The 26,012-nt window shown below is 50.5% G+C and overlaps 1 protein-coding gene across 1 annotated transcript in view; it reads right to left on the reverse strand.

Moving 5' to 3' along the window:
* Positions 1 to 20,293, reverse strand: part of HK2 (hexokinase 2) — a 62,037-nt gene extending 41,744 nt beyond the window's left edge. The window contains exons 1-2 of the mRNA XM_032410606.1: positions 19,801 to 20,293; positions 1,300 to 1,462 (exon numbers count right to left, since the gene is read on the reverse strand). Of these exons, the coding sequence (XP_032266497.1) occupies positions 1,300 to 1,462; positions 19,801 to 19,863 (226 nt within the window). The 5' untranslated portion in view covers positions 19,864 to 20,293. The remainder of the gene's footprint in view (positions 1 to 1,299; positions 1,463 to 19,800) is intronic.
* Between the last annotated feature and the right edge of the window lie 5,719 nt (positions 20,294 to 26,012).

Below are 26,012 nucleotides of genomic sequence, written 5' to 3' on the forward strand. Positions count from 1 at the left end.
CAGGCGGGTTAGCCTCAAGGAGCCAGATGTGATGGGACCTCTGAAGGCACAGGGCGCATGAACAAGCCCTCACCCTGTGCCCTCCCCAGCGGTATCTTGGTGCTCTCTCCTCCCTCGGGTCAGGGAGTCTGTGCTTGCTGGCTCCTCCCCTGCCTGGGCGGCTGCCCCTGGGGCTCTTGCCCCACCATCCACATGCGGGTGGCTGTCCCACACTGCTCGCCCCTCCCGGCCCCCACAGGTACCTCACGTCTACCAGTGAACAGTTACTGCGAGGGTTAAATGACACAAGGATGTGAATGTGCTGACACAACTGCGTTCCGTCCCTTCTCGGAGGATGCCGCCACCCCTCGGCAGCAGGGCTCAACATCCTAGCATCCCCTCTGACTCCTGTCGCTGCCCAGCACATCCCACTGGGCCTCGCCCTGTCTCTACCAGCTGCCCCATCACTCCGTCCCACAGGGCAGACGCTGCTGCTGATGTGCGTTACCCAGACAGTTCTGCCCACACTCCTTGAAAACTCTGTTACTCCCCTGCGCTTACTGAAGACAGACCCGCTGTTTTAGGTGTGCGTGCAAGGCCCTCTAGCCCAACCTACCTTCCCACTTCCATCTCCACCACCACCCTTTACTCTGGTTTGATTAAATCACCTGCTGGGTGGTGCATCGTGAAATACAGGGTCTGTATCCAAATAAGGGGATGAAACAAAGCGTGACAGGTTCTTGTGTGCACCCTCAGAGCCTTTAATCCCTAGACATGCACTGTGGCTCTTCACGTTCTCCCAAGCGTATGTGGACTTCAAGTACTCTTTTTTTTCACGGAGTTCCAGAAACACACAGGACAATCTGTACCATGCTGTTTCTCCAGCAAGGCTGTGGAATGTGCCACGTAGAGTGACTGCCCGGCCTCTGGCTGTGACCATCTCAAACACAGTTGTTCTTCATCACCATGACTGTGTGCAATCTCAGTGGGACTGTGAGCTCCCAAACTCAGCCGATCAGCCTGCCTCAGCACAGGGACGGATAACAAATGGCCGGCAGCAATGCCTTGGTAGGGCTGACAAACACTTGCTTCAACCTTGATTGCCATGGCTGCCTGCCTCCCAGTTTTCCTGTCTACCCCTCCCTGTCGACTTTGTTAAATTTCCTGTATGCTTCACCTAGCCAGGGCTGGTTTCTGAGGCGTGAAACCAAAGAACCTTTGCTGATACATTGTTCTTACAGTCCCTGAACAAAAAGCCACCCAAATCTCCCCCAGGCAATGGGGCACCCTGAGCCGCACCCCCCCGCCCAGGGGCAGCACCTGTCCCATCCGGAGTAGACCTCACAAAGGTGGGCAGCATTTTCACTGAAGCAGTGGGGTGGGTGGTGGCTCCAAGCCCTTTCTCCATCTCCTTGCGGAACCGCTTAGAGATCTCCAGAAGGTTCTCATCAGAAAGACGCATGTGGTAGAGATACTGGTCAACCTGCAAAAGGGTGGGGGGAAAACAAGAGTTAGAGACCGGCAGTAAATCAGTGTGGTACGCATCTATGTCATGGAACATCCCTCAGCCCTTCAAAAGAATAAAACCTGTTATGTACAGAAGGTTATTATTAAGGACCATGTAACTGGAATCTATTTGACAAGATATTAAAAAAAAAAAAACTAAACTGCAAGATAAAATGAGAAAAATAGGTTTAACTTTATTTCTGAAGAGTGGTAAAGATGAGGGGAAAGGCACATTAGGGAAGAGGAAGAGTTCTTTCCAGAAAGGTTGAGTTTAAGGGTCTCTGACAACATTCTGGGAACTGGCATTCATTACCGACCCTCCTTGTTCCCCACACACCTTGAGGCCAGTCATGGCAATCCTATTATCCCCCACCCTGGGCCAAGCAGCCAGCACCTCTTGCCTCACTTACACAATCCCCAATTCTGCCTTTACCTGTTCCATCCATTTTCTTCCCCCAGCCAGACTCTAACCATTCCCCTGCTTAAAGAAACCTTTCAGCGGCTTCCCATTAGAACCAAACCTAAAATACTTCCAAGGCCCCACAAAATCTGGCCTCTCCCCACCTCCTAAGCTCACTGGACGCCTCTGGACTCCCTCGCGCAAACCCTACCCTTGGTTCAGTCCTTCCCTGCCCTGGAACCCATACATGGGTCCTACAGCCTTTATCCCATCTGCCCATCTCTTCAGCCCTCTCCAGACCTCTCAGCCTTCTATTAAAACAGTCAGGCCTCCCATTATTCCAAGAACTCAGACTTTTCCCTTCCCAACACCACCCACAATATGTATCTCTTAGTGTCCAAATTATAATAAGCACCGAGGGCAAGAAGAACCGTGTGTATCTGTTCACCCCTGCATCCCTGGCATGTGCCGCCACAGAAGAGGGCCTCCACGTAAACCGCATGCAAGCTCGCCTCTCCTCAGAGGCAGAGCTAGCTCTCCCTAGTTAGTTCACTGACCTTGTTTCCAACATAAATTTACACGAACTTTCCCCAGATTCACCACCAAAGAAGCACCAGGAGTCCCTCTCACACAGTTTCCTTCTTGGAAGCCCCCGTCTGCCGTGGCTGTGGATATTCCCAGTTTTCTCCTCTCAGGAGGAGGCCTGACAGAAATGCCTCCCAGGAGGCACACGAGTTTCCACAACATCCCCGTTCTCGGCAGCGCTGTCCAGGACAGGTGACACTGCTGGCCACGGAAGGGTAGGGGTGGAGACAGAATCAGGAATGTCGGGCCAGGCCCCAGCTATCCCCTCAAGGGGTGAGGGTCACGGTCCTCGCAGCTGCGGGACTTCAAGCAGCCCTGCTCTTCCCAGCGCTGCAACGGCCAGGTCCCCAGGGCCAAAGCCTGGCTGATGACCACCGCCCCTCCTATTCCTGTGGGAAGCAAGGAAGTTCCTGCCTGCCCCCTACCCTTGCTCAACTTTGACAAAGAAGCACACGTTTTTTAATAATTAGAGTTCCCAGACAAATGTGCTCGTTAGTAGTATAGCCTGTTATATTTTCCGGCCTTTTTTGACAGGGCTTCTTGAATTTTTTTTTTTTTTTTTTAACCAGAGGAAGGGCACAAGGTGCTTAATTCTTTAAGAAAAGAACAAACCCAATTTGGTCAACAGAGACGGTCCCCTCACTCACGTTTTCCTCTATTCCAGGCTGTAGCCTAACTCCCTTTGGGATCTAGGGCACATCCTCCTCTTTGGGCCTCTTTCTGCCCCTGTAGAATAAGGAGATTGGCCTTCCTTGGGTCATTTCAAATATCCTGCTCAGGACTCATCTTTGATCATTCTTCTAGATTCCCCAAAGGTCAAAGATCGGAGTCTGGAGTAAAATGCTGAAAACAGCTGCAAAGGAGGCAAAGGAGAGTCCCTGGTCAGTCAGCCCCCCCACCCCCCACCGACTCCACAACTGCCATGTGGTTCAAACACAACACTGAGACGCGACCCTCGCACGCACAGCGTGGGAAAGAACAGGGTGGGCGTGGAGAATGGTAAAGGCCTTTGGCCACTTCTCCTGTCTGGACCCAGCCAACAGAGGGACCCGGTTTGTGGTTTGTCATGCGGGGTTTCAAATTTGCATAAGTGTCGATTTCCCAGAACTCGTCTGTGGCCAGTGTTTACTAAAAACAAATCAGGAAGAACCCAATCCATTCTGTTTCCTGACCTTGGGCCGCGGGCAGCTCACCTGCTTTGAGCACATCATCTGCCCCAGCCTCTCAGGGCTGTGTGGACACCAGCCCCCACCACGAGTTGGGTCTCCTAGAACACTGGAGAGCTAGAGTGCTCCTGAGGAGGCCTGGCCTCCCTCACAATGAGGTTTGAGGCTCCCCAGGGGGTAAAAGGGTACAGCTTCAGCCCAACACCAGACAAGGCCCCTCCCTATTGGTGGGAGGCCAATCTCTGGCGACCCTGAGCCCAGGGCAACTTTAATCACCCCAGAAGCCTCTTGGCTCCCGATCCACTGACAGCTGGGTTGGCCCAGGAACACTGCCTCATGGCTTATGATGCTAATGTACAAAATCCAGGGCCCCCAGAACAGAGACCAAGGCCAGGCCATGTCCGAGAACAGCCTGAGATGCCCTGGTGGGCAACAGTAATAACAGTAAGCCCTTACGTGGCACGGACACTGTTCTCAAGGTCTTACATCCATTAATTCGTTGAATCCTCACAACAATCCTATGAGGCAGGTAGTGTTATCTCCATTCTACTGAGAGGGGGAAGGCGACATGCCCAGAGATGTAAAGGGCCAAGCTGGGACTGGACTGGATTGGGCAGCAGTCCCGGCTCATCCACTCTGCTAGATGAATGCCCCTCTTCGGCTCGACAACAGGCCAAATGGCACCGCAGTGCATTCAGGCTGGCTATGCCCACTAAAAAGCCATCTTCTATTCCAGTCATCCCCCGATGTCGACACGAAGGGCCAAGAGCAGAGTGTGTGGCCCTTGGGGCTTGTCTGGCAGATCAGAGGGCGGCAGGGGCAGCAGACACGTCTCTGAACGTTGTCATGAGTTCGACACATGATCAAGTTGGAGCTCCCGTATTACTACTTTCCCAGAGAGAGAAGTCGAGTGCCAGAAGCCTCCTGGCCACCCACTCCCGGCCCCACCACCACCCCCACCATCACCACGGATGGCTCTGGGTGTTGTTACAAAGGAGGCCAGGAGAACAGCACCTGTACTGCGTTATTAACAGGACGCCTGGCCACTTCTTGGACTGTGAGGTCACGTACACCAAGGAGCAAAGGTGCACTGGCCACAATTCCACGGCGGCCATTCCTAGTTCAACTCTGATGCTTAAGCTTCAACAGGCTGGTTAGAATTCCAGTCGATACTTCTCATCCTTAACCCGCAGAGACTCTAACAAGTACACAGCCTTATTTCAAGTCATGTCGCCTTTTCCCCAATAGAGTACAATCATCTTTTAGTGTTCAGTGACAGATGAAAACAATCATGGTGATTGTTACAGTAGCTAAATATTTCTTACCTGCCAGACGCCATCCTATGACTTTATTGACTTCATCTCCATTGTCCTTTTGTAAAACTTCTAGATCCCTACTTTACAAGCCACTTGATGGGGAGGGGCAGAGCTGGGATTCAAACTGGGCGCTTGGGACCACAACCTTCCCTTCACCTGTCCCGTGGGCCCTCCTGGTGTGGGTGGGCACTCTCTGCCCTATAGTTTCTTGGATGAATACTCAGCGCCTTGATTTCCTCTCTAACACATGAGACTAAGAGAAAGGATATGGGACAGCTTTGAAAAATGCAACCAGAGCACCTTGGCCCAAACTTCCCTTCTTTCACAGTATGATGTGGCCACCCTGAGTTTATTAGGGAAGGACTGTTTAATCACCTAATGTCACGGCTTCCTAAACACACCGCAGGGCCCACCCAGCCTTGGCTGGCACTGCTGTGTTGGGTGAAGGGTGGCCAAGGGAAGCAGAAGCCAGAAACAAGAAGCAGCCTCTGTGCAAAGACGATTTTCCTAGACTGGGAAGGAAGTGAATGCACTTCGCAGAATCTTGCCAACTTTCACCCATGGTGCAGCCAGAGGGAGGGAGCGCTAGACCCAAAGTCATGGGACAAAGTCATTTAAGAGATATCAAATGTAGGCAAGGGAGTACGACTGCAACTAATAAATACCCTTAAAAATGCCCTTGGAATATCACGTTCAAAATCCCACTACAGATAGCATTCGAGTATGTCCAGTTTGCCTCTCTCACCCCAACGGTCCATCAGCCCTAGGTCTGAATGCTTCTAACCATGACACACTCAGTACTCTTTTTTTTTTTTTTAAAGATTTTATTTATTTATTTGAGAGAGAGAGAGAGCATGAGAGGGGAGAGGGTCAGAGGGAGAAGCAGACTCCCCACTGAGCAGGGAGTCCGATGTAGGACTCGATCCTGGGACTCCAGGATCATGACCTGAGCTGAAGGCAGTCGCTTAACCTACTGAGCCACCCAGGCGCCCATGCTCAGTACTCTGAAGTTGGTTAACTATTACCATTGGTCAGCTCTAGTTGTTAGAAAATTTGTCCTCAATCTGAGATAAATCTACTTTCTGGTAACTTCCGTCTAGTCTCCATTCTGCCATGTGGGATAAGAGTTCCCGAACTTGGCTGCACATCACCATGACTGACATGAGGAGCTTTTTAAAAAAACACGAAGAATCCCAAAGAGCCATTCCAGACTGACCAACTTGATACCTTTAGCCCTGGGTGCTCAAACATATTCCCCTCTCCTGGACCTGGTATCCCCCATGCCAGTAAATGGGATAATGGTGGGCTAGGCTCTGGTCAACATTGCCTAAGGTCACTTTTACCACTTTTCTACCTGGAGTCTCTGAAAGTCAGCAGTTAAGACATTAGGCTAAGTGTGAAATAATCCTGTGTTGATCCGGGGGGGCTGGGAATTAAAAAGATTAAACCCTGTCCTTGTTGGAAACATTTAGGTCATCGGAAACTATCAAAGCAGGTTCAGGCCAACCCTCGTTTTACAGCTAGTGACAGTCCGATGCAGACGGTGGCATCAGGAAATCGGTGTCGGAATCCTGGCTGTAACACCTGCACAGGTGTGTGGCACCGCATTGAGTGACTCTGACTGAGATCCAGTCTCCTCGCTGTAAAACGGGATAAATAGCCCCACACAGCAGTCACCGGCATAACTGGGGAACATAAAGCTCTCTCGACCCCTTCTCTTTGTCTCCTAGCGGCACCCTCAGAGGGTCAAGGACATTTCTTAATCCTATTCTAGTCACATCCAGGGTTAACAAAACGGAGCCTGTTTCCCCAAATTGCTCCTTCTCTTTCTGTGGTGGGTGTGTGGCCTATCATACTGGGATGTTTCTCTTTAAAACCCCATCAGGGAGGGGCACCTGGGTGGCTCAGTCGTTGGGCGTCTGCCTTTGGCTCGGGTCATGGTCCCAGGGTCCTGGGATCGAGCCCCGCATCGGGCTCCCTGCTCGGCGGGAAGCCTGCTTCTCCCTCTCCCACTCCCCCTGCTTGTGTTCCCTCTCTCGCTGTGTCTCTGTCAGATAAATGAATAAAATCTTTAAAAAAAAAAAAAAAATAAAACCCCATCAGGGAGAAAGGGGGGGGGCACTTTCCAAGCTGGGAAACAGGCAGGCTGGAAGCAAAGCCGGGCTGAGGTATTAGAAGTCCACTTGCCTGCCTGGAGGCAAGCATGTGTATGAAAGAGAAAGAGATAGCAGTTTTAAATGACATCTCTTTAGCAATCTCGAGATTAGAACTTCCTCATTGGGCAATTTTGGTCAGTTTCTTTCTTCCCATAACACACCAGCCCAACAAGCCTATTTCCTCTACAGAACTGTGAGTACAGGCAGGAGAAGTTTGAAAGAGAAATCAACCCCATCCTCTTTATGGAATAAAATGAGAAGTCCATGCCCACATTTAAGTGTCCACATTTTCCCCCAGACTAGCATTAGAAGGAGGGAAGTTATGCAAAGAATGGAGACAGCAGGTCACCCTCACAGAGGATCCACCTCAAAGTGGGACTTTGAGGATCCTGGGACATTAGGCTAAGTGTGCAGCGGCCTGGGGTGGGGCAGACACAGCCCCAGCCAGGCATGGATGGGGAAGCCCTGAAAACAAAGGCCTGGAAGTAACCAGAAAGGGACCTCAGAAAAACCGAGGCCAGGGTGCAGCCTAAACCAAGGTCACACAGTTGAGGCTACAATCTGGATCCCCCAGACACCTTCCCATACTGTCAAAAACAAGAAAGGACAGTCCTCCTGCTGGTCCACAAGGACCCATGTCATCTTACAGGCCAATCCCAACTGAATGGCTGGTGGCCACTGCCTAGATCCTAAGGCCACCCTGTCCAGTCCGAGAGGGAAAATGGTCCTGATCAAACTATTCAGATCCAGAAGAGAACAATGTTCCAATTTTGACAGTTGGTTATATAAAGTACTACAAATCCTACCTTGAATACTTTAAGGGGTTTCAAAGAAAAGTGTGGAGGAAACTTCAAATTTCAACACCTGTAAGATTTGTAGCATTCAACCCCAGAATCTCTGCCATTGCTGCAACCCCAGCTTCTCCCATTGTAGAGCCTTCATCGAAAACCAATTATATGCAAAGCACTACAGTGAACAGGAACATGATTTTAAAAGAAATCAATTCTGGGGGCTCCTGGGTGGCTCAGTCAGTTAAGCACCTGACTCTTCATTTCAGTTCAGGTCATGGTCTCAGGGTCGTGAGACTGAGCCCCTTGTCAGGCTCCGCACTGTGCACGGAGCCTGCTTAAGAGTCTCTCTCTCTCTCTGCTCCTCCTCCACTCACCGTTCGTGCTTTGCGTTTGCTCTTGCTCTCTTGCTCTCATATAAATAATAAATAAATCACTTCTAGAAATGGATAGTAATGATGGCTGTACAACAATGTAAATGTACTTAACACCACTGAATTGTACATTATACACACACACACACAGAAATAATTTTTTTAAGAACTCAAGATTCTTGTTCTCTAGGACTTTACAAGATAGCACAGAACTCAACTCATACTATAGACCCAATGAATGTCTCTAAATTGAATGGAGGGATGGATCTCAGTAGATAACAAAGGCAAACACAATGCGAGGCGGTCCATGGAAGAGTTACAGGGGTACATGGCCCATGAGACTGGCAGGCAGGGGAGACTGTGTTCTGGGCTAAGAACATATACATCCAACATACATGTCAGTGGATACACGGTGACCTAAAGAGTAGGGGTATTGTGTGAAAGGGCTCAGAAGATGTGGGCCGAGATCTTGGAAAGACATTACGAATTCCAGGACCAGAATTCAGAAGACTGCAATGTCTTCAGATTCGTCTGATTTCAACTGACCACTTATCATCACGGGATCATGGGAAGGAAGGATCATCAAGATCACCTCACTATGTAAAGTTGCTGTGTTGTTTACTGACCCGTTAATTCCCTGTAGGGTTTGGCGCCAGGAGAGAGTCTGGCTGCCCAGAGTCACTGTTTCCTGCTACGGGCCAATGAAAGTCAAACCCCTGACTCTAGGACAGCTGTCCTTTTTGCCAGGACTGTCAGGGAGCTCAGAGCTTGGCTCTCAGCTCCAGTGAACTATCCCTAGTCTAAGTGTGTTCGTGTCTGTCCCTTTCACTGAAAGCGGAGCTCTATCACCTAATCCTTTTAGTAAGGTGACAAAAGAACTAATACAGGATCAAGCAAATGCTCATCAGTCATCCCTACAGGACACATCATCCTGAACAGAAGATGGAATTCAAGCGAACAAATCGGGTAAGAAAGCAACTCCACAAGCATGTAAGCGTCAGGGCCAAGGACACAGGGACACCCTGAAGCGCTGCTGGACTCTTTCCCCAGGCTTTGTGTATTTCTTATCAAAGACCCAGAACCTTCTCTCCAGAAGGTGCTGGATGCACAGTAGCTAATTCCTACCTTTTAGCTTCTTCCTGACCCCGAGCAGACCAGTTGACTGAATTTCAGGTTTCCTAGAGCTTGGGTCCTTGTCCCAAAGATATAATCAGGTCATGTATACAGACATTAGGCAAAGGCTCCAGGGCTCCAACCTAACTTCCTCAAAAGAAATTTTAGGAAAGACCATACCCTCTTGAAGGGCTTTGACTGGTCTCGTGTGCTTTAATCCGACCAGTCAAAACAGGGCTGGGGTACAGGGGCAGGGATACTCTCTACAGCAATTAAGAAGGCACCACCTAGGGATGCCTGGGTGGCTCAGTCGGTTAAGTGTCTGCTTTCCACTCAGGTCATGATCCCAGGGTCCTGGGATGGAGCCCCACATCGGTCTCCTTGCTCAGCGGGGAGCCTGCTTCTCCCTCTACCACTCCCCCTGCTGCTCCCCCTGCTTGTGCTCTCTCTCTCTCTCACAAATAAATAAAATCTTTAGAAAAAAAAAAAAAAAGGAAGGAGGAAGGCACCACCTACCACCACATACAGCCATTCATACATAGATGAATCTCACAATATAAAGTTGGGCAAAAGAAGCCAGACACAAAAGGGGACATACCTCATGAGTCCATTCATATGAAGCACAGAAACAGATTTCTACTGACAGAAGGTGGCATAGGGATTACACTTTGTGTTGCTAATGATCTGTTACTGGATCTGGGTGCTGGTTACCGGGTGTTTTCAGTTTCCTGTGTATATTATACTTCCATTTTAAAACATAGGAAGAAAAAAGGGCAAGGCCCTAACTAGGCCCTGGTCTACCCACTACACATGGTCAGAGGGCCCAAGAAGCTCAAAGAAGTCTGTAACAGGTCAAACCAGAGGGAAGAGCCATCATCTAAACGTAGCCACACACACAGCCTCCCAGTGGCCCTATGTGCTGACACGGGCTTACAACTTCGTTTCAAAAGAATTTCTTATTTTTGCATTATTCCTTTGCCAGTGTCACCTCAAGTCTTCGATGAGGAAATTAAGCCTTGGAGAAGCTTCCCCAAACCACGGGCTGAGTCCCTGGCAGGACCCACTACATATGGTGGTCAGCTGAGTGCCCTAACCTGGGGCACAGGTGTGCCCGTCCTGGGAAAGCCAGGTAACTACCATCAGTGACCTCATTAATAATAATGCCTTCACAGACTTCTCCTGGGAGGACCACGGCTGTGCAAAGAGCAGCAAGTTTATCCTGTAATGGTGCCAAGCCAAGGCCAGATGTTTCTGATAGAAAGAAAGAAAGAAAAAGAAAGAAGAAAGAAAAAGAAAGAAAGAAAGAAAGAAAGAAAGAAAGAAAGAAAGAAAGAAAGAAAGAAAGAAAGAAAAAAAGAAAAGGATAAACTGAGGAGGGAAAGACGCAGCAGATCCTCGATGCTTTAAGGCTCCTTCCTCTGAAAGGCAGCTACCCAAAAGTAACAGATCTGCCACAACACTTTCTTCAGATGGGACCAGGCAGAACCTCGCTGGGGCCACCAGGGGACCTCAGGGAGATTCCGGCTGACGTGCCACGCACTCACAAGCCTGGGGCACCTGAGTAAGTGTGGAGCTGACCTAGGAGGCTTATAGGCCACTCCCCCAGGATCCTGTTGCACCTTGGTGAGTCACAGGCTTTCCAGTTCTTCCAGTTCTTGCCTCAGCTGCCTGGAGTTATAGCCAGACTGACTTCAGGTAGTGGCAGCCGTCTGGGGTCCCGGAGATGGGCACTTGGGACACGGGTGTTGGGAGCCTCCTGTCCTCAGACATTCTGGGCCAGCTGGGGGGGCAGCTGTGCAATAATATGTCCCAGATATACATGACCCCGGCACAGTCCATTTACACAAAACTGACTGAGTCCTAAATGGAGTGGGCCCGGGCCAGGGGCTGAGGGCACCAGGGGAAAGGAGAGCCCAGTCTCCACCTGCAAGGGGCTCAGTCTATTGGTGGGAGGCAAATATGTCAAAAGTAATTACAAACTGAGGGGAAGGGCAGAGAGTAGGCAGTTTCTCTCCCTGTAATAAAATACAGATTTAGAATCCCTGAAATCATGCACGCATCAATACAATTCTAAGGAGTGTCTCAGGAAGGTGAGAAATGTGTATATGTTGACCCCACACCTAGAATGTTCTCCTCCTCTGGCCTAACAAAAAACTCCCACTTTGCCTTTCAGGGCCCAGCACAAATGGCCTCTCCCCAAATTCCCAGCCGCCAACACACTTTTGACACCTTGTGTCTCCTGCCCTCGCTGGTCCCAGAGGACTAAAGGCACCAACTACATGCTCCCAACTTCACATCTGTGATGTCAGCAGCCACCTCAGTCCTGAGACAGAGCAGGTACTCACATCATAGGCCATGGTCACGCACAAGGGGCTATGGGGGTGCCGAAGGGGTGGGTGGGAGAGTAACCTGGGTGAAGGGGAGAGCTGGTCATTCCAGAATGCCCAGGAGCTCAGAGCCTGACCCTGTTCTTCAGCCCTGAGCCCTCACTGCACGTGAGCCTGGCAGCAGCATGGTTCTTTCTCCAGCTACCTGGCTGCCCTGTTCAGTCGCCCAGGTCCCCTAAGGGTCAGACTCTGCCTCCCCTGGACAGCCCCATACCAGGGGACCGGAGTCTAGCCCTGAGCCTCTTGCCTCACAGGGACATCTGAACTCCCCACTCCAAGCGTTCAGCCGCTGGCCCAAACGCCTGTGGATCTGGCCCTCTGTACCACATCCAGCCCGAGACCTTCCCAGTCGGCCCCACCCCCACCCCACAATCACCCCCACCAAAGGCGGGGCAACCCATACATCCCAGTTTGCCCAGGACAATCTCAGTTTACGCTGAGGTAGCAGCCTAAGTATTAACAGTGTCCCCTTTTATTCTCAAAAGTGGCCCGGTTACTCTAGGTACAGGCCACAAAGCAAATCCTGCCTTTGTTCTTGGGGAGCCCACACCTGACTGATGAGAAGAGCTCATGCTGCACATTGGTGCCAAAAAGGAAATAGGGACCGAGAAACTGGGTTCCTGCTCTGGGGCTTGTCCTATATAAACTTGGGCTGGTCACTTAGTACACCGCACCTGGTTTCCTCATCGATAAAATGAAGGACCGGAACTAGATGATCCAAAGGTCCCTTCCCAACTGACACCTGACTCATAGCCCCATGAAAATGAAACACAAGTGGCCTACCTCCAGTTGTCCCAGGCAGCCCCATGCCGGGGTTAGGGGCCTAGGTTCTGGGGTCAGACTGAATTCAGGCTTTCCCTTGAGCAAGGTACTGTCCCTTTCTGTGCCTTGGTGTCTTCATCTGAATAATAACTAATAATGTCTACCAGGGAGGGCTGCTTAAGGATGACCTAAGTTAGAGTGCCTAGACAGAGCCTAGCACTTACAGTAGTATTTGTTATTTTAAAAGCTTTAGAAATTGGCGGTACGGGGGGAGGGAACTGATGAGACATGGCTAGAAGGCTTCATTGCAAGGGGTTGAGACAGAAAAATGTGGAAGGAAGCAGGAAGCAGGAGAAGGAAGTCTCTCAAATGGGAAAAAGAAGTGGCAGCTTCGTATGCCCTCATTTAACCCTGATGGCTTATCTGGCTTCATTCCTTTATCAGACAATATGGAGATGCCAGAAGGAAGAGGGTAGGAATAAGGCCTTTCAAGAACATGGACCACACCTCCAGGGTAGAACCACTGAGCTAAGGGTGAGGAGAGTCGGGAAGGCTGGCTGGGTGAGCACCAAGGGCCAGGTTCTCGGCCCTGACTCACTCTCTTAGTTAACTCCAAGATAAGTTTTAACCAAGGTCCCTCCAAGTGAGGAACATCAGGGAAATGCTCAGAGACCCACAGACAAAAGTGCAAAAAGCATGGCCACCCCTAAAAGAGGGCAGCATTTCAGGGAAACAAGGCCTCCCAACTGGGTTTGGACAAGACATAGCCTGCACAGGGATGGGGGGAGGAGAATGTGTGTTCCACACAGAGGGTTGCCTTGGGCTTTGTCAAGAGCCCTGGGCACCTGAGTGTCAGGAGGGGCCACACTGGACAGCCCAGAGTCTGTATGAGGGGCAAAGAGCTCTCTGCTGACACCCAAGACAGCCAGGGATCCTCCTCCTGATCTGCCAAAAGACTGTGGGAATGATGGCTACCTTCAGTGAAACTCCAGGGGTCAGTGGGACCAAAACCTACACCTGGTCCTATGACTCAACAGCCCAGGGCACCCCCTGCCCCAAGCAGCTTCCCAAATGGAAAGCCAGAATCTGGGGCAGATGTGAGGAAGGCTAAGAAAGCATGTCACTGGCCAGCTGCAGCATAAGCGGGCTCAGCAACTGCCCTGGGAGCCTCTGCCCTTTGGGGGAGGGACCGAGGGCGGGGGGACTAGGTTTCTACAGTCACAAGGGTGGAATGAACGCTGTGATCAGTCATGCCTTCCACTGAGGATGCTTCAACCTGCGGTACAATGATCACGGCGTCCCAGAGACACCAACCCCCCTCCCCCACCCCCAGTGGGGAGGCTACTTCCCAGGGGACCCAAAGGAAAGCAAGTTAGAGAAAGAACTCAAGGATGGTTCTCCTATGCCTAGGAAAGAGAGTGTTTTAGAAGGCGGAGACGGCAGTGAGGATGCTTCCTTATTCCTCAGCTTCAGGAACTTTCCATCCTTCTGCCCTCCCTGTCTTCTACTCTAATCCGACATCAGGCAGACAGCAACAATGTTCCAGAACCCTTATGTCCCACAAGCCCTTGGGAAAAGAGAAGCAGGGCCTCTTTTGCTCCTGCCCAGATGGATAGCACAGTAGGTATCTAAGGGCGTAGTACTATACATATGTAGTTCTGTATGTACTATATTTAACACAAAGAGTTGACTATGTGTCAGGCACAGCTCTAAGAGCTTCACGTATATTAACTCTCTTTAATCCCTACAGTAACCCTATTAAGGTGTTATCCAAAAACTCTCCAAGGGCTAGAAAGGTTAAATGAACTGACCCACGTTCACAGAGCTGGTTACGTAAACCAGGATTCAATCCTGGGAGACCGGCTCTATCACTCACCGTACAGCCTCTCCCAGTAGGACTGTGGGACTGGCCCTCAGTGGGTTATCACTAGCCCCTCTCCTCTGGTCCCAGCTACAGAAGCTCCTGGGCTCATGATCTGCCAGCTCACCCACCTGCTTTGTTCAGAAGTCTGACGGGATGCCTGGCCTCCCTGGAAATCCCAGCAACAACCAGGGGAAGATTCTCCTGCGGACAACTGAGCAGACTTCTGTCCCACTTGCTTCCCACCGTGCTGACACTGCAGGCATTTTTCTGACTGAGACAGAAGAACAGTAACCCAGGTAACCCACCCTTCAGCCAGGGAGGCACGGACATCTGCTGACTGCTGTGGTCTGCAGACTTCACCTCAAATTCATCTTTTGTAAAAGACCACTTGCCACCATGACCGTCCCAGGACCTGGCACACTGCGAGGTGGGAGCCAAGGTCCTAGTTACACTGCGAGGTGGGAGCCAAGGTCCAATAGTGCAGCTGGCTACTATTAACAAGCTGTGTGATCGTGAACAACGCACTATAAAACTGAAGGAGGGGACGAATTATGTTCTTCCTTCCAACACGGTTTCTCAACAAAGGTCTTTGTTGCAAGGGGGCTGTCCTGGGCACTGTAAGATTGCGTATCTCCTTAGCCTCCACCTACTAGATATAGCAGCACATCCTCACCCACTAACTGGCGACAGACAAAAATGTCTCCAGACATGATCGAAGCCTACTGGAGGGCAAAATTGCTAGCAGCTGAAAACTACGGCTCAAAAGAAGTGGTAACAAAAACAAAACAAAACAAACAGAATACAGGCTTTGCCCCTACAAACTTCGGGTAGGGTGGGAATTCCTGCTCTTTGTTATAGGTTGGGATACAGATAGGCCCTCACAAAAGATTGCGTGGCCCAAAATGCCAACGGCGCTGAGGTCGAAAGACCTGCTTTGGGAGTAAGCAGAAACAGCCCCTCCAGCGCAAGGAAGCATGGCCTGTGATCCATGGCGTGCAATATTAAGACTCAGGCAATGAACTCTGGGATCTGATCTGCTCAACCCCTCCCCACTCACCCCCAGCCCCCCACTGCTTTGGAAAGGGAAAGACAGACGACACAGTGTTGGAAAACAAACCAAACTTGCTGACTTCAAAATTCAACAATGATAATGAGAAACCCATTATCAAGAGGTGTCTTTTAAAGAAATATCTGAACAAAGGAAGTCAGTTTTCTGGGGTTCCTGAGGTCTTTCAGTACATCAGATCTCCTTACTCTGGCTGCCAGGCTTTGAGAAAACTGTTGTGGTTTGCGTTGTTTTGATTTCCCCTGGAAAAGGGCCCCTAACTGCCCTCAAATTCCTCAGGGTGCTGGAAACATTCATCTTTGAAAAGTGATGTTTAAAAAAAAAAAAGTTGGCTTTGTCTGAGGAGCCTCAGAGGGAATTTTAATTAATTCAGTGGTAAAGAAAAGTGCTTCCTAGCACGCTCTGAAATAGAAATTTGGTGATACAAAAAATGGATGATTAGCAAAAGCTACTACCATCAACTCCTTCCGAGCAGGGAAGGGACAGTATTAGGATGCTAAGTATCATGTACACATTGAACAAATGAGAAACTGTACCTGCCAATGTCAGTTAAGTCAATCAAAAATAATCTTAGTAAGGTTGTGATCAGTAGTTGACTCCTGGTACTTTAACCCCTTGTCAGAAGATATAAGGGCACAGAGTAGGTACACAAGGCATACTAGTCAAGGCTCCCTTGAGGTCTCCAACTCCTCACCCCGTGGTAAGGCACCCTCTCTTGACTGCTGCCTTATCTCACCAGACGACTGAAAGGTATCTTAGTTTCAGTTTCCCACATCATAGCCAGAGAACTGGTACCCACAATAAGTTCTCAAAAAACATTAAAACTCTTGTCTTTCTTGACTCTTGGGGGCTCTGCTGAATTTTCTGCTTCCAAGATACTCCCTCCTCTCGTAAGTCCAGAGTTGAAAGCCACTCCTCACTCACACAGAAAAGAGCCCAAGCGAGCTATCTATATTCCATAATAGGAGTGAAAATATGTCACCAGTCGATGCATGTTAAAAAAAATTCGGCCAGTGGCTAAAGGAAGGCATGCATACCTCATTTCACTTCTATGGTTAAAACTGATTCTCCTTAAGCAGCAAAAATCCTCTATCTTGAACGTTAATTATACCTCAATCAATAAAAAGACTCTACTATCTCTCCACCCAGAGGACATAGAGCCTTGATTGCTGGAAGACAGGAAACAGAAAAAAGTGCCATGATAGGGCAAAGGTGCCTAGTGTGAAGAGCATGGCATTCAAAGGAATGGTGATGCAAGTCCTCGGGGAGTGAAGGTAGAGAACATGGAGGGGCCAAGGGGCATTCAGAATGCAGTGTTAAGAGGCTTCTGAAATGTTCCAGTCTCACTCCAGAAACAGACTGGAAACAGAGAAACCCTAGGAGCCCTCTGAAATAAGCCAGAGACAGGTTGACAAATGCGTAGCGATCGGAAAGGAAAGTCAATGAAAGGAGTCCAGAGCTCCCAGCCAGAATAGCCAGAGGGTACTGGTGCCATTAATGTAACCAAGAGAAGAGCTAGTTGCATTTCTGGGCATGCTGGGTGATGGTGCTGCCAGCATCCCCGAGTGGATGCAGACAGGGGCCAGGATGGAGTCCACTATTGTTCCCAGAATCAGGTGAGTGTGGTCAAGAGCATGCAGCTCTGGAGCCCAACTGCATGGCTTTAATTCCCAGCTCTTACAAAAATGCTAGTGACCTTGGACAAGTTACTGTGCCTTTGTTCCTTGCCAGTAAAAGGGGGATGCTGATAATAACTGCATCTGCTTTGTGAGACTGTTGCGAACGTTAATGAGCTAACATATGTAAAGAGCTTAAACCAGTTCCTGGTTCACAGTAAATGCCACATTTGTTTGCTCTCGAGTTTCAAAGTGTCAGTCTCCTCCTAATGGTACAAAACACTGGACTTGTCCATCAGGAGATGGTGGGGGGTGGGGGGCTAGTTCTGGGTAGGTGAATCCAAGTTTTCCATGCCTCAGACTACAATCCAGAATATATAAGATAATGGGGATTTCAGAAGAGTCCAAATCAAGACCTTTTCAAAAGACTCTAAAATTAAACTCAAACTTCATCCTTCTCCCCGAATTCATCCTTGTAGCAGCAACTGGAAAACAGGCTTCTAGGGACACCTGGGTGGCTCACTCGGTTAAGTGTCTTCATCTCAGGGTCATGAGTTCAAGCCCCACATTGGGCTCCACACTGGGTGTGCAGTGGAGTCTACTTAAAAAGAAAAGCTGCTTCCAAAAATTCTGAGTCTCCTCCTACTTCCTATCGAATGGCCCCTGGAATCAAACAGCTTTGCTCACCTAAGCCTGGAGGCCAAGTCCCAGGTTCCGACACCTGGTAAATTAAAGGCCTGACTCTATTCTGCCCCCATTGGTAATTTAGAGGAAATACACCCAGTGTCCACCCAGACACTTCACAGGCTAAAAGGAAGCTGCGAGTGTAGGTAAGAGTCACCTACAAAAAAGACATGTCTACATTACTGTGTTGAATCATCACAACTCCCTAAAGTGGGCAAGGCTGCTGCTGTGACTCCTGTTTTACAAGAAGAAACCAACAGTCCAAAGAGGCAAAGTGACTTGCTCAGGGTCCTGTGTTTAATAAATCACAAAACAAAGATTAGAACTGGCTTAGTCTCTCTCCGCTCTGGGACCAAAGAGAGGACTCGGAATCCATACCAAGACAGTTTGAGTCTTAGCCTCCTTCCTCTGGATTAAGGGAGAGTAAACTGGTGAAGGAATTACAATGCCCTGGAGTGACATTCACACAACTGAGACCTCCCCTGGATTAAGGATCCTCCAGTTTCCTACTTTAGGATTTGTCAAGGGATGAGTCTTCCCCAAGGGTTAACTCACTTCTTGGGCAGAGAAGCCCATAGAAGTTGCCAAGATCCTGCCGGCTCACAGACACATTCTTAAACTGAATTCAGTGCAGAGCAGAGCCACATCCCAGGAAGGAGAGGGCAGCAGTCGTCCACTCAGCCAGCCGCCCTCTCCTCCCTACTCCAGTCTGAGGCTAAGTATTGCCATGTTTTATTTGGGGGTTCATCTTCCCCGGCTCTGAAAACACCATGAGGGTAACCCACCATCCTCTCCTTTGCTCTCAGAATCCCCAGAATGGGAGTACAATACGAGCAGGTCGCGGCACCGAACAATTATGTCAAGACACTATCCCAAATGTGTTCCCTCTAAGACACAGAAATTTCAAGTATGTAATTAAGCAACGCTGTCACTGCCTCACAGCTCGGGACAACCCCACCACCCATCCCTTCTTCTCAAGTCCTAGTGAGGTCCAGGGTCAGGTGCCAATCCTGAAATCCCGAGTATTTCAGAAACTCAATGCTACCGAGAGTGAGAGCGCCTCGGGCCCAGCCCCACCCCCAACCCCATACCCGGAGGCACCTAGAGCTTGGCTCCCGGCGGGGCCAGAAGCTCTTTCTTATGTAAATGACCTAGCCCGAGAGCTCGGAGGGCTGCCGACCCCGAAGTGGGCAGACCTGTCGGAGTCTCGGGCAGGAAAAAGCTCGTCTACCTAACGAAAACTTTTCAAAGAAGACAAGAAAGCTGGGGGGGCGGGGGGGGAACAGTTCGTGTAACTTTTAGTAGCACTAGAAATATCAACCAAAGTTCTTCCCCTACTTGGAGGCGGGGGCCGCGGACTCAAGGCCCGGCCGTCCCGAGGCACATCTGTGGGGGAATGTACGCCCCTCGCGGGGCCTCAGTTCCGGGCGCCTCAGTTCCGGGGAGGGGGCGCGGCGGGCGGAGTTTCTCGGCTCCTTCCCGGATCGGCCTCTCCCCAAGCGCACCTCCGCGAGGCCCTGAGGAACGCCGAGGGGAACCGCATGTCCCCAGAACGCGATCCTTTGGCACCGGAGTCCCCCGGCAGTCCCACGTGGCAGCGGAGCCTCCCCCCACCAGCCACGATTCTCCCCCCACGTGCTCTCGCCGGAACTCCGGCTGCGAGAGGGGGGCTCCTCCCACGTGGGCCCCACAGTCTCAGACTACGTGCCGGGTGACCCGCCCCTCCAGCGGGAAGGAAAAAAAAAAAAGCGCGAGCGCGCGCAGGGTGGCAGGAAGGCAGAGAGCCGCGCGGTGCGCGAGCCCAGGCGCCTCGCACGCGCGCACACGCCTGCCCGTGCCTAGCGGACGTGGCTCCTCGCGCCCAGGAGTTTCCCGGCAGCCCTGACTTTTTCCGTGTCCTCGACCCCGAATGAGGAGGAAGTGGTTCCCCGCAGGGTCAAGGAGGAGAGTCCCGGCCGGCCGGGACTCCAAAGTGAGGGCCGGGGACCACACAACTTTGTCAAAGGCGAGCCAGCCGCCCCTGCACGCGCTTACTTACCTTCTGCACTTGGTCATGGTTGAGCTCCGTGAAGAAATAGGCGAGCAGATGCGAGGCGATCATCCTGCCGCGGCCCGACGGCGCCGAGTTGGGAAACCGAGGTTGGAGCGCGTGCGGGGGAGGAGGACAGCGCGGTCCGACCGCTTTGTATCGGGGCTTGGCGGCCCGGCCGGGAGCAGTGAATCCGGACGGCACAAAAAGAAGGTGATGGCACGCTCAGCTTGAGAGTGTAGGGTCTCTGGAAGCAGGTTTTGGGAGTCCCGATTGCTAGAAGGCGCCCAAAAATCACTGCTGGCGACGTGTCGGGTTGCCCCACCGCCAAGGTGCTAACTTCACCACAGGATCACTAAAGGCTCAACTTGGGAAGAATCTCGGTCCGGTCTCACTTGGGCGAGCGGACCTCTACGGCTCACACGCGCGCTGCCTTGCCCACGGATCTCCTCCGCTTGATGACACGGCGGCCCTAGCGGCGGCTCGGGACTCCTGCTCTGGAGTTTCGTGCAACAATGTGGCTTATTGAGGGGCTGCCGGCTCGCGGGCCTCCCGGTCAGTGACGCGCGCACGCCCATTGGCTGCACGGGGAGGGTGTGTGCGCCCACGGGCCGCCCGCCGCCGCGGCGCAGCCAATCCGTGCGCACGGCCCGCGGGCGCGGCCCCTCCGACACCCGAGCCGGGAAACTGGAGGGGCGCGCCCGGGGCAGGGGGCGGGGCCGGGCGGCAGGGATGGGACGTGTGGTCCGTGGCTAGAGGCTGGGGCGGAAAGGCGCATGAGCCACCGCCGCGTCAGGCTCAGCTATGGGTGGGGGGCGCGTGATCACAGACCCAGCGTGTGGGACGACTGGAAAGACGGGTCACCCGACCAGCATGTGCCTTGTGCGGGGAGAGGGACACCGTCTGGTATCTCGGGGTCATGTGAGGGGCCCCCACTGCTGGGTCACATTTCTGAAACATCTTAGTCCTCACCTGTTGTGGCTCAACAGGGCGCTACGCTGAAGCAAAACTGAGGCGCCGCCTTAGCTGCTGCTTACTTCATGCCAGGCATCACAAAACGGATAGGGTGTGGGTTTTGCTAACCTCGTTTTACAGATGAGGAACCTGAGGCACGGGCCGTTAAGAGACTTGTCCAGAATCACACAGCTATGTGGCAGATGGAGGAAAGAACCCACGCCCGTCTGACTTGGAGGCCCAATTCTTTTCCCTATTTTCCTATCCTATTGGTCTAAGAGCCCAGGGGAGTAAAGGGCAGGAAAGGAGCTATATCTGCAGCTGCGGAACGGACGCACGCGTGGGTGAAACTGGTGGGTGCTTAGTGTGTACCCGAATGATCCTGGACGTGTGTGGGGTGGGGTGGCTGAGGGATGCTGAGAGGAGTGGGAGGCCCAGCCACAGCTAATGCCTAGCGCCAGACTCTGAGTTTACATATGCGGTGGCAGCCGGCAAGAATGAAATGCAGACTGATGCAGACAGGGGACGGATGCTTGTGGAGAAGAGCGAGCCTGGGGTTGGAGAGGTCGCTGAAGGGCTGCTGTGTTCTACTGAGGAGTTTCTCCTCTCATAAACAGTTGGGTGCTATCTGCAATGTATACATTATTATAGCATTATGTAAGTAACAAATGTTCATGGTTGCAATATACAGACAGAAATAAAAACATCCATGATCCATCCTCTCCGCAAAACTTCTTGCCAATTATACATTCACACCTCTCCTTCCCCATACTCCAGTCAGGCCCGGGTCCCAAACTGCTTTTGTCACAGACACCATAATGACTAACCTGTTGCCAAATCCTGTGTTCTTATCCCTTTTCCACCCTTGTCTTACTCCACTTCTTGTGATACCCGCACACAGTTGACCGCATCCTGCATCTTGACACACCTTCCTCTGTGGGAGCTGGGGAAGCTCCACCCTTCTGATGTCCCTCAGGCTCCTCAGACCCTGTTTTCTCTACCAGTGAATGCTGGAGTATTCCAGAGGCTGTCCTTCACCCTCTGATCTGGTTATGCTCTCTCCCTGGGTGATCCCTCCAGCCTCATGACTGTTGTATCATCTACGTGCTGGTAACTCGCAGATGTAAATCTATACCAAGGACCTCTCTAGGAGCTCCGGACTTACTTCTCCAGCAACCATTTGTCATCTCCAGTGAATGACTAGCATCTCACACTCAACATGTCCAAAGCCAAACGTAACTTTTCTTCCCTAATCTATTCCTTTCCCAGTTGTCTCAGCAAATGACATCACCATCCACCCTAAGTCATCCATAATTCCTTCCTGCCACTCACCCTCATATCCAGTCAGTCCATCAGCAAGCAGTCTATTTGACCCATAAAATAAATCCTGTAACTGACCACTTCTCTTCATGTCCTTGGACACCTTGGACACAAGCCGCCAACAACTCGGCCAGAGCCAATACCACCTCAGCCTACCCTGTCCCTGCTTCCATTCATGCTTGCCTCCCTCCTGACCCCTGCACAGTCTTCTCCCTCAGGGACCACAGTGACCTGTTGAAAAGATAAACCATTCTATGTCTCTCCCTCCCTCATTCCAAGCCATCTGTCTAATGATTTCTAATCCTAGAATAAAATTCAAAATCCTTCTGTCTGGAATATCCTTCTCCAGCTCTGTGTCCAGCTGACTCTTGTTCCTCATTGAGGCTCAGCTTAAATATCAACTCTTCTTCAGAGGACTTTCTTCTGATCAGTTTATCTCAAGTGGTTCCCCCAGTCACTCTCATGTGGCCCTGATTGATTCCCTACTGATTTTCCTATTGTTCTTTCTCTCCTTGCTAGACTGTGAGCTCTAAGAAGGCAGGATCTGCATCTGTTTTGTTTCCTCATATCTGCGGTGCTTAGAATGGTGCCCAGCACACGGTAGGCACACAATAAATATCTGTTGAATATCTAAATGAGTAGAAGAAATTTTAGAAATAACTATTGTTCGGGATGCCTGGGTGACTCAGTTGGTTAAGTGTCTGCCTTTGGCTCAGGTCATGATCCCAGGGTCCTGGGATCGAGCCCCACATCAGGCTCCCTGCTCGCGGGGAGTCTGCTTCTCCCTCTACCTGCCGCTCCCCCCTGCTTGTGCTCTCTCTCTCTGACAAATAAATACATAAAATCTAAAAAAAAAAAAAGAAGAAATAACTATTGTTCATGTTTTTGTATAACAATACACACACACACAGTTTATAGTTTTATATATTATTTCTCTAATCTTTTCCACCTCTAGATCTTCCCTAGTTCACACACCCAACATCTCTCACGTGACTGAAACAGCCTCATAACTGGGCTTCCCTCTTTAGATAAGATATATAGGTTTAGATATCCAACAGAGCTTCTTAGAGAAGGGATGTGATCAGATTTGTTTTTTTAGGTCAATAGCTGCCCTGGGGTTGGGGAGTGGGGGGAGGGGGATTAGAGACCAGAGGCAGAAAGAGGCCTAAGCTGTAAGGTAGGACCAAAGCCTGAACCAAGGTTGGGGAGAGACAAGGTGTCAGGCTACAGGTTTAGAGGTTTTTAAAGTCTGAGGTAGAATTGACGCCTTGGGCTAGGAGTGGGGGATAAAGAGGAGGATGCCTGCTACCTGGAAATACTTGGAAGTCCAGCGCTATAAAACCTGTTGGCCCCACAGCTCAGTCGGTTAAGCATCTGCCGGTCGGCTCAGGTCACGATCCCGGGGTCCTGGGTCCTGGAATCGAGTCCCACATCGGGCTCCTTGCTCAGCGGGGAGCCTGCTTCTCCCTCTGCCTGCCACTCCCCCTGCTTGTGTGCTTGCTCTCTCTCTCTCCCCCCGCCCCTGACAAATAAATAAATGAAATCTTTAAAAAAAAAAACAAACCAAAAACCTGTTGGCCCCAGGCAGGTGGGACCAAACCCCATAGGTCCTGTCGGCTATGATCCCTTCTCTATACACTGACTTTAGAGCCTCTTCTCCACTCCCCTCTCTGGTCCCATTTCATATGGACTGGATAATAATCACAAGGCACCTTAAGTACACATAATCTCTTCTGAAGGCCCCAGTCCCAGGAAGTAGTTAGAGTAGGTATTGTTATAAGCCCCAATTTATACATAAAAAACTAAGGGTAGTCTCACAAGGCTGAGACTTGTGTCTTGTGTCTTTGACTTTTCTAGCTCTAAAGTCCATGCCTGGAGTATATGATTTATTGACTCTCAGATCTCTCTCACACACACACACACACGTTGAAGAATAATGAGACACCCGTGTAATTTATACTTAACAGCCCCAAGAGAGAAATTAATCAGCAAATATTTATTAAACAGACCCTTACAATGTTCATGACAGTCTGTTCAGTGCTGTAAAAATTATAAAAGAAACAAGATGTGGTTCTTGCCCCCTGAGGGATTAATTGTTTAATCAGAGCTACAAAGCCAACACATAAAACAATTATGGCAGAATGGAAAAGTCTATCACTGAGAGCCGAAGTGTGTGTGTTTCTATGTGATGGAGTTTCAGAGGAGGAAGAGACAGAGCCGCAGGCCAGAGTCAGCCAAGGGTGGTCTGATGAATACAAATGTCAGCTTTGCACCAGGCTGGCTCTGGCCTTACATAGGACTGACCTGAACCTGGCCATCAGCTTGTAGGGAGTTGTCCTGGGAAGAGACCACTTGACCAAAAGACACATTCCTTTTTCTAAATAGGATTTATCAAGTTTGAAGCGAGTTATAAGTGATGGGATTATGTAGATTTTAAGACGGAGGGTGGGCCTTCCCTGAATGTAAATACTTAAGACTCCTTGCACTGTGTTATCTTTAACACTGGGCCCTAATGATCTCTGTGATCTCTTGTGTTTCACAGTTCAATTATAATGTATGAATTTGGGAAATTGGGAGGGGGACGTATTGAAAGTAGTTAAAATAGAAAAATGGAAGCCACAAGATACACAACAACCTCATTTTACCTGTCAGATTTGCAAAAAGAACCTATTCAAGCTAGTTTAAGCAGAAAAAGAGTTAATGGAGGAATATTTAGTCTCTTTCAAGATCTTCAGGAGAGCCAGAGAATCAGGCTGACAGGCTTGCCCTGTGTGATGCCCAAGTTATCCTATCAGACTCCGCCAGTGGAGATGCTATTGCTCTGGCCACTGGGCTCAGGTATCTCTGCCCACACTCCTGATGCTGGACACAAGAGTAGCCAGGACAGGCCACAGCCACCTTTGACAACTGGATATCTGTCTCTCAGGATCCTTCCTAGAAGGAATTCTGCACAGCACCTCCTTTATGGTGCTTGCATCCAAACTGACATCTTGCACCTGGTTGCCGGAGCTTAAGCCACATGCCCATGCCCTAGCTGCAAGGGAAGCTGGGAAAGCAACCCCAGGAGTCAGGAGTTGTAACTTGGAGAAAGGGGCTAGATGAGCCCAAAGCTTGATAAACACCCCCCACACCCAGCAGTCACTGAATATGCTACCTTGTAAAGTTTAAAGGGCCCTTAGACAAATTGGCTTCCTAAAAATTCAAAATATATCAAAAGCATTAAAAAGAGCATGGTGGCACGCTGAGGCTCACATGAGAACACCATGTGGTTTGGGCCTCCGTGAGCTCCAGTTTCCTCATCTGCAAAGTGGAAATCATGAGATGGAATATTCAAAGACTCTAGTTCAGAACCTGGTACATAGTAGATCCCGAATACCAGTTTCCTAAACACATCACTCATAATATCAAGTCTTCTATGCAATAGGAACTCAGTGATTTTTAAAAATTCCAGATGTCAGGAATAGTGAATGCAGAGTCTCAGGGACGTGGGAGGGATTAGTTTGTTCCACATGACATGCAGTTCTCTGGTCTAGAGAGCCAATGTCAGTGGGGAATGGCAGGAGGAAGGTTGGACAGGTAGGCAAGAGGGTTCAACAAAAAGGGAAGTATTAGCATCCCATCAGCACCTGGGCTAGAAGAAGCAGTGTGGAGGACAGATTGGGGGGGGGGGGGGGGAGGTTGAGACCAGAGTCCTGGGGAAAGATTCTACGAGGCAAAAGGTCAGAGAAGTGAAAGAAGTGAGAAAAGTAAGAGGTAGCTCAAACAGAACATGATAGATGATTAAATATGGGGACGCCGGGGTGGCTCAGTTGGTTAAGCAGCTCCCTTCGGCTCAGGTCATGATCTCAGGGCCCTGGATCGAGTCTCGCATCGGGCTCCCTGCTCAGTGGGGAGTCTGCTTCTCCCTCTGCCTTTGCCACTCCCCCTGCTTGTTCGTGCTCACTCTC

The sequence above is a fragment of the Phoca vitulina genome, unplaced genomic scaffold (assembly GCF_004348235.1).
Source record: "Phoca vitulina isolate PV1807 unplaced genomic scaffold, GSC_HSeal_1.0 scaffold12, whole genome shotgun sequence".
NCBI lineage: Eukaryota > Metazoa > Chordata > Mammalia > Carnivora > Phocidae > Phoca > Phoca vitulina.